The sequence below is a fragment of the Nematolebias whitei genome, chromosome 1, assembly GCF_014905685.2.
Source record: "Nematolebias whitei isolate Nwh7 chromosome 1, NemWhi1, whole genome shotgun sequence".
Taxonomy (NCBI): Eukaryota; Metazoa; Chordata; class Actinopteri; order Cyprinodontiformes; family Rivulidae; genus Nematolebias; species Nematolebias whitei.
In genome coordinates this window covers 7,067,718-7,079,218 of record NC_056498.1, presented here as the reverse complement: position 1 = coordinate 7,079,218, position 11,501 = coordinate 7,067,718, and the positions used below count along the sequence as shown (strand labels likewise).

The 11,501-nt window shown below is 38.4% G+C and overlaps 1 protein-coding gene across 1 annotated transcript in view; it reads right to left on the bottom strand.

Moving 5' to 3' along the window:
* Positions 1 to 4,518: 4,518 nt before the first annotated feature.
* slc1a1 (solute carrier family 1 member 1) overlaps positions 4,519 to 11,501 on the bottom strand; it is a 39,525-nt gene continuing 32,542 nt past the window's right edge. Inside the window, exons 9-12 of the mRNA XM_037674860.1 lie at positions 7,906 to 8,028; positions 7,616 to 7,810; positions 5,624 to 5,758; positions 4,519 to 5,517 (exon numbers count right to left, since the gene is read on the bottom strand). Coding sequence (XP_037530788.1) covers positions 5,277 to 5,517; positions 5,624 to 5,758; positions 7,616 to 7,810; positions 7,906 to 8,028 — 694 coding nt within the window. The 3' untranslated portion in view covers positions 4,519 to 5,276. The remainder of the gene's footprint in view (positions 5,518 to 5,623; positions 5,759 to 7,615; positions 7,811 to 7,905; positions 8,029 to 11,501) is intronic.

The following is an 11,501-nucleotide window of genomic DNA, read 5'->3' as shown; positions in this document are numbered from 1 at the left end:
TCCCACTTTGATTGTAGGACCTCCAGTCAATACTTGGCACAGATGTTCTTTTGTTCAAGCCACTTGGTAATGGCACTCCATGTTTTCTTTACCTGTCTGGATCTTACATCCTGCTATTAAGTGTCAGACTGTCTTAGGGACATCTTTGCACAGCCTGCATCTTGGGTCTTGTCTGGTATGGTAAACCTTGGCCTCAATAGCACTTATGCTGAAGGTCTGTTCTCATTCTACCATGTTTAGTGCCTCTGTGCTGTCCTTCAAGCACTTTGGAAACAGCCAGTTTTAAATGTGTTTTATAAATAAAGTTGTCTTGACTTGACTTCAGTCCAGTACTCTCCACCCAGTGGTAAGATTTGTTGATATTATCCACTTCCTCAATCTGCTCATGGTACATGCTGTGCAGGGGCTTACCTTTCCATGATGGCTCTTCTTGTTCCACCTCTTCTACACTGCGTTTACTGCAGGATCTTAGTTGTTTCATGTTTTATGTCTCTGATGCTCACTAGTCCTCTACCTCCTTTCTCTTAGTATATAGTCTCATGGTGCTGGACTTGGGGTGAAATGCTCCATGTATAGTGAGGAGCTTACAAGTCTTGATGTCAGTGGTTTCTATTTCCTCCTTTGGCAAGGCTGTTATACCAGTTGGGTATCTGAAGACTGGCACTGCATATGTGCTGATGGCTCAGACTTTATACCCCTTTATATATATATATATATATATCTTACTGCCAAATATAGTTATTGAACATTATTACGAATCAAGCTGCATATATTGATGTCTGGGTTTTATTTTATTTTTATTTTTTTCACAGCTGTGGAAGGAGTAGGTGGACCTGACGACATACCAGTGGAGGTTTGGAACCGTCTTGGAGAGATGGCAGTGAGGTTTTTGACTCAAATATTCAGTGGCATATTTGAGTGTGAGAAAATGCCTGAGGAATGGAGAAGAAGTGTGCTGGTGTCCAGTCCACTTTTAAAAATAAAGTTGATGTATAGAGTTGTAGCAACTACAGGGGAATTAAGTTGATGAGCCACACAATGAAGATTTGGGAGAGAGTTGTGGAAGCAAGACTTAGATGAGGTGACTATCTGTGAGCAGCAGTATGGTTTCACGCCAAGAAAGAGCACCACAGATGCTATCTTTGCTTTGAGGATGCTGATGGAGAAGTACAGAGAGGATCAGAAAGAACTCCATTGTCTTTGTGGATTTAGAAAAAGCATACAATAGGGTGCCGAGGGAGGAGATGTGGTATTGCATGAGGAAATCTGAAGTCGTAGAGAAGTATGTTAGACTGGTACAGGACATGTAATAGGACAGCAGGACAGTGGTGAGATGTGCTGTAGGAGTGACAGATAGCTTCAAGATGGAGGTGGGAGTGCATCAAGGATCGGCTCTGAGCCCCATCTTGTTTGCTCTGGTGATGGACCAACTAACAGATGAGGTCAGGCAAGAATCCCCATGGATTATGATGTTTGCAGATGACATTGTGATCTGTGGTGAGAACAGGATACAGGTGGAAGAGAATTTGGAGAGGTGGAGGTATGCACTTGAAAGAAGTGGAATGAAAGTCAGTCTTAGTAAATGGTATATGGACTGTACTTATATAGCACCTTTCTATCTTATCAAGATACTCAAAGGTGCTTTACACTACAATCTGTGTCCTCATTTACCTTCATGCACATCCACACAGCACTCTACTAGGTCTCTACAAAGCTAATCTGAATCTGTGGAGACTAATCAGTGCTTTAAATCACATTCATACATTGATGGGGTTCACAATGAGCAGTTCAGCTTCCCAGTAATAAGTGTAAGACAGAGTACATGTGTGCGAATGAGAGGAAGGCTGGTGGAACAGTGAGGCTACAAGGAGCAGAGGTCACAAAGGTGCAGAACTTCAAGTAGTTGGGGTCCACTGTCCAGGGAAATGGGAAATGTGGTAAAGAGGTGAAGGGGGTGCAGGGGGTGCTCCTGAAGACATTCTTTGACTCAGTAGTAGCATCAGCCATCTTCTATGGTGTTGTGTGTTGGAGCAGCAGCTTATCATCAGCTGAGAAGAAGAAGCTAGATAAGCTCATCAAGAAGGCCAGCTCTGTGCTTGGACGCCCCCTCGACCCAGTGCAGGTGGTGGGAGACAGAAGGACTCTAGCTAAAATAACATCATTGCTGGACAACGTCTCCCACCCCATGCATGAAGCTGTTGCTGAACTGGACAGCTCGTTCAGTGACAGATTACTGCATCCTAAATGCACAAAGGAGCGTTACCGCAGGTCCTTCCTCCCAGCAGCTGTTAGACTCTACAACCATCACTGCTCCCAACAAACTCAATAAGGATTAAATACATGCTCTGCTAAAACACATGCTCTGCCTATAATACTGTACTGTAAATAGTCTGTCCTTATCAATGTTACAACACATATTGAACATTATTATTGATATTGTTTATCTTATTTCTTATATATTGTAATGTTTATTAACATTTAGGAACTTTTGTGTGAAATCTTTTTATCTTTTTATCTGTTGCTGCTGTTGCTGCTGTTACACTTGAATTTCCCATCCGTGGGACAATAAAGGCTGTTTCTATTCTATTCTAAGAAGAGAGTCCAGGCAGGATGAAGTGGATGGAGAAAAGTTTCAGGAGTGATTTGTGACAAAAGGGTGCCAGCAAAGGTCAAAGGAAAAGTTTACAAGACAGTGGTGAGACCAGCTGTATTGTATGGTCTGGAGACAGTGGCATTGACAAAAAGACAGGAGAAAGAACTGGAAGTAGCAGAAATTAAGATGTTGAGGTTCTCTTTAGGAGTGACAGGATGGAGAAGATTAGGAATGAGACAGAGGAGATAAATGGATGCAGGTCGAGAGGACATGGAGGTAGTTGGAGTGAGGACAGAGGATGCAGAGGACAGAGTGAGATGGAGGAGGATGACTTGCTTTGGTGACCCCTGAAGAGGGAAAAGCTCAAAGAAGAACAGCAGAATAACATGAAGAAGATACTAACAGAAGAGTAATAAGGAATCTTTAATGCTTACAGATCAGCATTTTTAATACAAAAAGGCTCATTTAAGTTGTATTCTCTTTATCTTGTTGCAGGGAATGGAAATATGTTTACTTTTTTTTTGTTTGTTTGTTTGTTTCATGTTAGTCTCTGCCCCTACACACCTAACATGACAAGGTTGTGGCTTTAAAACTGTGAAATGGTCTTTTAAGCAACAATTGTCATCAAAATATCAACAATTCATATAGTAATATTCTTTATAACTACTCTTTTTAAAGTATATTTTTGGTTATACATTTTTCTTTAACCTTATGTTTTTCCCATTTATTTTGAATAAGCATGCTAGTTACTTGCTGAGTCTTTAAAGAAAGTTTGTTAGCAATACATTATACAGCCTCTTACTCATTGGGTGTGTACCTGGTACCTACATGGTACTTAGTGTACCTATAAAGACTGGGCTGTGTTATAAAGTGAATTCCTATCTTGTACTTACAGGGTGCATACCTCAAATCTCTACACTTGCGGGTTACGTATTTGGCATTTATAGGGTGTCTGGTACTTCCTGGGTACTTACAGGTATGCATCAAATACTTAAGCGTACGTACCTACATAAAGCTAACTGGATGCATATTGAGATGTTAAGGGGTGCCTACCATGTATGTATTAGATACATAAGGATACTTACTCAGAAAATACCTGATACTTACAAGGTATGTATTGGGTATTCATGTAGTGCTTAGCAGGTTTAAAACCTAGTACATACGAAATATTTACTGGGTGCACAACAGGTACCTATGAGGTGTGTACCTGTGACTTATACGTTAGATACGTAGTACTTGAAAGTTGCAGATGTATCTTAACAGGTACACAGGTACTTACAGGATATATATCCATGATTTGAATCCTAGTTTGTACATGGCACATAGCTGGTACTTAAGAAACTTCTACCATGTTCAAAACCCGTTCTTAAGAAATATTTATTAACCTTTATTTAACCAGACAAATCCCAATGAGATCACAGATCTCTTTTGCAAGGGAGGCCTGGGCCTGAAGGCAGCCTAACATGCATGTTTTTGGACTATGGGAGGAAACTGGAGTAGCCAGAGAAAACCTATGCAAACACGAGAAGAACATGCAAACTCCACACAGAAAGACCCCAGGTCCAACTGGGGATTGAACCCAGGACCTTCTTGCTGTGAGGCAACAGTGCTAATCACTGAGCCGTCGTGCTGCCTACATACATGCTGGGTACTTGAGAGTTACTTACAGGATACTCACGAGATGCCAACTATATGCTTACAGGATACGTGTTTGGTATTTACATGGTATTTGCCTGGTATGTACCCAGTAAGTACTGTATATAGAAAGTATTTTGCGTTGCTAACCAATGTTTCCAGATTTGTTTCTAAGCCACTACAGCTTTAGAAATGTTTGAACACCTTTTTAACTCAAACCATAGTGAAAACAAAGTTGTCAAACCAGGAAAAACTCAGCAGTTCAGTTAAAAACATGTAAATCCTTGGGGCAGTTTAAACGGGGTTGTTAGAGCAGTACACACGAAGGTTTCCCCACACAATTTCAACACAAACACAGTTTACTTTGTATTTATCATGTTTTGACATACATCAATAAATGCAGGTGAATTTGCTCTGAAAAACGTCTTGAAATTTCACAGTGTTCATTACCGTCATTAGCTTTCATCAACCATTATCAGTCTTTGAGAAGTCCTCATATAAAGAAAGTGTGCAGCCGCCATTTCTTTCATGTATTGCTTCATGCATCTTTGTGGAAAAAATATGTTTGGCATTAGTTTGGCACTTTTCAAATTTACATATAGACATAACGGTAATATTAATAAAACAAGCAGTGCAGGATGGGACATTAAGACTATTGTACCCTACTCAAGAAGCAACATTGAATTTTCATCAGTGTTAACATATATATTATTTTCTGCAAATTACACACAGACACACACACCCATAAGGTGTATCCTCGTACACACACACTGACACTCACACTGGTAAACAGCTTTTTGCAAGAACAATGTTATTCAAAACAAAATGTTGTTTTCTTAGTATTTTGGCACAACTTGAATGTAATAAGGAAGCACTTGTATCTAGTGGTTGTTATACATGTCCAAAAGGAGGCGCAGTTATTTTTATTGAAGCTAAATGAAAGCCGCTATTGCTGAGGTTTAGGCTTTGATCGTTCTGTCTCCCTTATCATGGTGTAAGATTCTGGTGTAAGCTGTAAAATTCTTCCATATGGCAGTTTCTCCAGAAGCTAAAACTGGGACGTTTCTGTGAATGAAATCGCATCCGTCTTATCCACGGTGAAGCCTCCATTAACGTAAGACTTTTTTTCACACTCGTCGTCATCCAGCGTAGTTTCCAAAGCGAAAGGGTTGGCGACGTCCACATCCGATATCAGATCCATCCTCTCTAGCTCCCTTTTGGACAACTTTTGAACGATCCCGGCTCCGTAAGCATCGCCCAGAACGTTGATCATTGTACGGAACCGATCCCTGAAACACAGAGCTACTAGTTATTTTCTACACTACTACTTCTGTGTTCTTCTCTGTAAATGTTCGACTTGCTTCATTAGACATAGAAAAGACAAACAAAACTTACAGCAGCCAATCAACAGCAACTATCAGAGTCACATCACTTGCAGGTAATCCAACAGCTGTTAGGACTATCACCATGGTGACAAGGCCAGCATTAGGGACTCCTGCTGCTCCAATACTGGCAACTGTTGCTGTTATACTAAAGAAAGGAAAGCAAAAGATGGAAAATTAGTCATATTTTTCTGAAGAAAACACAATTGAAATTTCCAGCTACCATACATCATAGAATATCCCAACGTTGCTCCAGCTCCAATAAAAAGGAATAACACCACAGAATGCAGCATTTCTGCTGACCCACCAAACCAAGCTAATCTATTGGTAAATAATTTGTGAGATAAAAGGTCAAAAACATACAGATTAACAGAATTACAGAGGTCTCCACTGGGGCTGTCCAACCAGGTGACTGCATGAAAACATTTGAAATATTTGGCAAGATTCTACTTTATTTCCAAGTTAAAAGATCAAACTATTATAACCTTTTTTTTCATTCAACCTTTATTTATACAGGTTAGTCTCACTGAGCCACGAGAACTCATTTACAAGACAGACTTGTGACGCCTTTTAGAATGCAACTGTTTCTTGTCTTGTGTTCATCCTTTGAAGCAACATTTAGGTGGATTTGATCAACTACAGAATTATTTTTATTTTTAGTTCACATTTATTTATACAGGTTAGTCTTGTTGAGTTACGAGGACTCATTTTCAAGAGAGACCTGTTTTAGACAGACAACACAGAGTAAGAATGAATTGTTCAAGTAAACCAACATGCTGCCACAGCCCTCATGGCTGTTGGCCAAGTTTCCATCAAAACTGAGAGTTTCAGTAGTTAAAATGTTTTTCTAACAACAGGACCTTATCATTCCAGAAGATTTCAAAAGAAATACCCTGTACCTTTTAAATACAACATGCTAGTTTATTTTTAAGGCCAAGTAAACATTCTCTCATCACCATTTATTCACCATTAACTTTGAAAACAACGTGTTCACTAAAGAAGGTAACACTTTAACTGAGAAAACAAAGCCATGCAGAAGGGGTCTCAGGGAACGAATAACATCTCTAAACCTTTTCTCAGACGTGGGAACAAAGATACATTTCTTCTGGTTGCTTCTTGTCACAGTTGATCAGCTGCCTTCATCTGACTATCCCAGCACCCTCCTCTGTCCTACATCAATGAATCTTCTCTGTGGTCATCCTTTTTGCAACATCCTTTGTCCAGTTTGTCTACTGATCCTCCTTTGAACATGTCCGGCCCAACCTGAGCTGTCCTGGTCTACACATTTCTAATCATGTCCATTTTTGTCTTACACAATAAAAATCTTAACATCTTCATCTTTGCCTTCTATCTTTTTGTTAGAGCCACATCCAAACATTATAGCAGGTTTCTCGGTACAATCTTGAAAACCTTCTCTGTTACTCTTGCAGTTGTCTGTATACCACAAATCTGACACTCGTCTCCATCCCCTCCACACTGTCTCCTTTTTCTTCTTCCCCTCGTTTCCATCTTCAGGACCTCTACACCTTGCAGCTTCATTGTTCCACCAGTCTCTATCTTATTCACACACATGGCTTCCATCTGGCATCTAATGGCTTCCATTCTTCTTTTCTTCAAAGCATACCTCCACCTTTCTAGGTTCTTTTTCACTTGCTCCTTTCTCACACTAGAAATTACAGTCATTTGCAAACATCAAGGTTATTAGGAGAGTGAAAACAGAAAATGTTTTCATGCCACATCAAGAAACTCTCTAGTTTTCATTGTCACAGGCACAAAATCTTGCTACAAGACAGTTATCAAACTTTGAAATAACTTTTTCAGACCTTCGAACACGCTGTCATAGATATCACAATTAAGAATTATTTTGTTGTCTGCTCCCTTCTGCAGGTGCTGTCACAGCGAGCAAACTCGCCTGAAAGATTTACAGTTATTTTACACCTGGTGCCCCAGTGCCCTGTCTTTCTTCTGTTTATTTTTATGTATTGTACTATAAACCCAGTGATACCTGATGGTAACAATCTGGCCCACATCCAAAGCATAGTCATTGAGCTGAGCAATGAAGATGGCAGCCACTGCCTCATAGAGTGCCGTGCCATCCATGTTGATGGTGGCACCCACTGGGAGCACAAAGCGAGTGATCCTCTTGTCAATGCCATTGTTCTCCTCAGCACATCTGAAGGTGACAGGCAGGGTGGCTGAGCTGAAACACATCATCACAGCCACAGCTGATAAACTTCACAGTGATCTTAGAGTAAAGAGGTTTGTATTCTGGGATTAAGAAAAAACATTTCTGACCTGGAGGAGATCATAAGTGCCGTCACCAGAGCCTGAGCCATTCCAAGCGTGAACGTAAAAGGATTTTTCCTCACAATGATGAAGAAGATGAGGGGCAGGCTGATGATGGCATGAATAGCTAGCCTGAGGAACACAACTGACATAGTCAAACTGGGTAAAATCACAGGTGTTGCAGAGTGTGAAACAAAGAGCCATACAAGCTTGGAAAACTGAGAAAATGCATAAAGTTATTGCAGAAGAGTAATAAAAACAACATATCAGCAATATCTATCCCTCTACCATTACTGTTCACTATAAATGTCTATGGCCTTCCTCCTGTTTGCTCTAATTGTATGCAGATGATACTGTCATGTATATATATGGTAACAGTTTGACCCAAACTGCTGAAGAACTGACAGTCTTTATGGTTTATGTTACAGCACATTTAAAACTGTCAGTGTTTTTTTTTCCTTTTTCTGTCATATAGATCCAGTGTAAAGCCAGATGTTTTATATTAGAGGAGAGACTAAAAGTTGAAAGTAAATATATGTCATTTTGGTGTTGCTGTGATTCTAAACTTTTATTTAAAGTTTATGTAAAAAGTATCTTATGTGTTATGGTTTTAGAATGTATAAAGCCTTGTGGCTCATTGACACATTTACACTGATCTGATATTGATTAATGTACGTTGTCCTTGTTAAATAAACCAATAAAGCAGACATATTGTTTGAGATAAAAGTCTTCAAAATACTACTTGTTTGTAAAAGTATATAAAACAGGAAATAAATGCTAGTATACAACAGAGAAACTATTTCTAAAATTTAAAAGTGAAAATAAATAAAAAGATTATGAAACACAATCATTATAGATAAAATGAATTGTTTTTATGTTCAAGTTCAAGTAGGTTTGCTGTCGTTCTCACCACATGTGGTACATGAGGCAGAATGAAATTGTGTACACAGTGTCCCAGTTACATCCAACAATAGCAAAAACATAAAGTGTGAAAAGAAACAATAAATAAGGATCTAAGATATAAACTAAAAAATATGCTAAATTAACGCCAAATGGTAAGCTAAAAGATCTAAGATATATGCTAATCAAAACAATACGATGCAACAACAGCAGCCCTATGTTTATCACATATAAACTAAATGTCATTCCTATCTCACTGATCTGCTGCAGCCATATGTCCCACAGCGCTCTCTGAGGTCAGCCGGCCAGATACTTTTATTGGTTCCAGGCACTTGTTTTAAGCTCTGAGGTGACAGGGCCTTCTCTGTTGCAGTTCCAAGACTGTGGAACAAGTTACCACTGTATGTCAGGCAGGCTCCCTCTCTCACTGTTTTTAAGTCTCATTTAAAAACAAATTTTTATTCCCTGGCTTTTGACACTGTGTGAGTTGATTATAATCCTGTCTGCTACAGTGTTAGACTTATAGTTATTATCTTTTTCCATTTGGATCTATGCATTTTATCTTGTGTCCTTTGCTTGTTTGTTTTTGCTGTACAGCACTTTGGTTGGCCTTTTTGCTGTTTTTAAGTGCTTTATAAATAAAGTGGTATGGTATGATATGATATGGTATGATATGATATGATATGATATGGTATGGTATGGTATGGTATGGTATGGTATGATATGGTATGGTATGATATGGTATAGTATGGTATGGTATGATATGGTATGGTATGATATGGTATGGTATGATATGGTATGGTATGGTATGGTATGGTATGGTATGGTATGATATGATATGGTATAGTATGGTATGGTATGATATGGTATAGTATGGTATGGCATAGCATGGTATGATACGATATTGTATAGTATGGTATGGTATGGTATGGTATGGTATAGTATGGTATAGTATGGTATGGTATGATATGGTATGGTATGGTATGGTATGGTATGGCATGGTATGGTAGTGCTTGTTTTAGTATAAATGAATAAACTAGGCTATGGATAGTCTAGAAAAATACCCACCCAGAAAAAACTAGACCACAGTGAACTTGGTTCTCTTTCAGAGCATCTATAAAAGTGCTCATTTATTTACATGAAACAATTGTGAAACTAATAAAAATTCTATAAACAAAACTGCTTTTTATAAACTCTTACTTTACCTATTCCCCAAAGCAAAAATAATTCTGGATGCAATCATATTTTGTTTGCTAGTAAAACCTCCACCTTTTAATGGTTTTTTACTTCAAAACTGTACTAAAGATTTAGGATAAAGAGAGTTTTAGACTACACCAGACTGACAGGAGACACTTATTAGACACTCCAGTTTTACACAGTCATTGTAAAATTTGTGATCTGAGTTAAAGCCATGTCTTGAACTAAGCCATGGAGATGTAAATGTCGGTTGACTTTTATTAGATTTAATGCGACAGACTAGACAAGTGAGGGTTGTCTTAATTCCCGTCTCATTTTTCTGTACATGCCTTACATTTTCAATGGCGTATTGAAATAAGTGGCTATAAGAAAACATCTTAACATTGTTTCTTTACGTGTATTATTAGTTATATTATTATTGTATTATTAATGTATTATTATTATTATTATTATTATTAAGAATGTATTGATCAAAATTGGCCACAATATCAATCCAAGTCCTTCATAAATAAGGAATGGCCGATTCCACTTCTCAGTCTGATACTTTCATTAATCTGCAATTTGTTCCAAGGATGCAGATGTGTTTCCTTGTAAATCAAACAGTGTTGTGAATAGTTCTTTGTACTCCTTCAGTCAGACTGAATGTTCGTCTCCAGTCATTATGTCACTTGTAAATAAAATGAGCCCTGTCAATGTAACGCTCTTCATTAGGCTTCAGATTGTGCTGCTTTATAAATATGTATTGCCTCACTGCGCTGCTTGCTGTGATGATGCTAACAGGTAAAAGCTTGTGCTCCTTTGTCAAAAAGAGTTCTAGACAGGGTCAACTTTGGTTGGTACAAAAATTTAAGGCCCTTTTTACACAAGAACAATTTCTGGAAATGTTGGTGCCTTTTCAATGTTTACTGAGGCAAACAAACAAAAAAAAATTAAAACGTTCCACAGTAATTTTCATGACAGGCAGGGTTGCCAGATATAAAATCATGAACAATTGTACTGTTGTTTTAAAATTATTGTATTTTGACTCAAACTGTCATATGTGCTTAGTGAGTGTGTCGTAAGACGAGGGTGTGTTGTGTTTGGTAAACATGTACCCAGAGAAGGAGGGAGTAATAAAATGTAGTTATGTTTGTCTGGAAACCCTGATGTGGGCTCATCTGCATGCATCTTGCATGCAGTGTTTGCATGATCACAGTTACATTCAAACTGTAAAATACAGAAATGATCCTTTGGACCCAGGATGTGGTTGGTTAGCTCCTACATACTGGAACATGGCTGACTAGCACAAAAAACACAGTCCTTTATTATAACTGTTGTTAGTGAATAAAAACCTTTGACTGCAGCCATCTTTAGTGCACATGCACAATTTGACACAATTTCACACTTCCCCGAAAATCTCAACACCAAGACCAGTATTCAGAAATTTTCAGTTTCAGAGAGAACAAGGGCTGTGTATATATATATATATATATATATATATATATATCCAAAAAAGTTGGGACACTAAA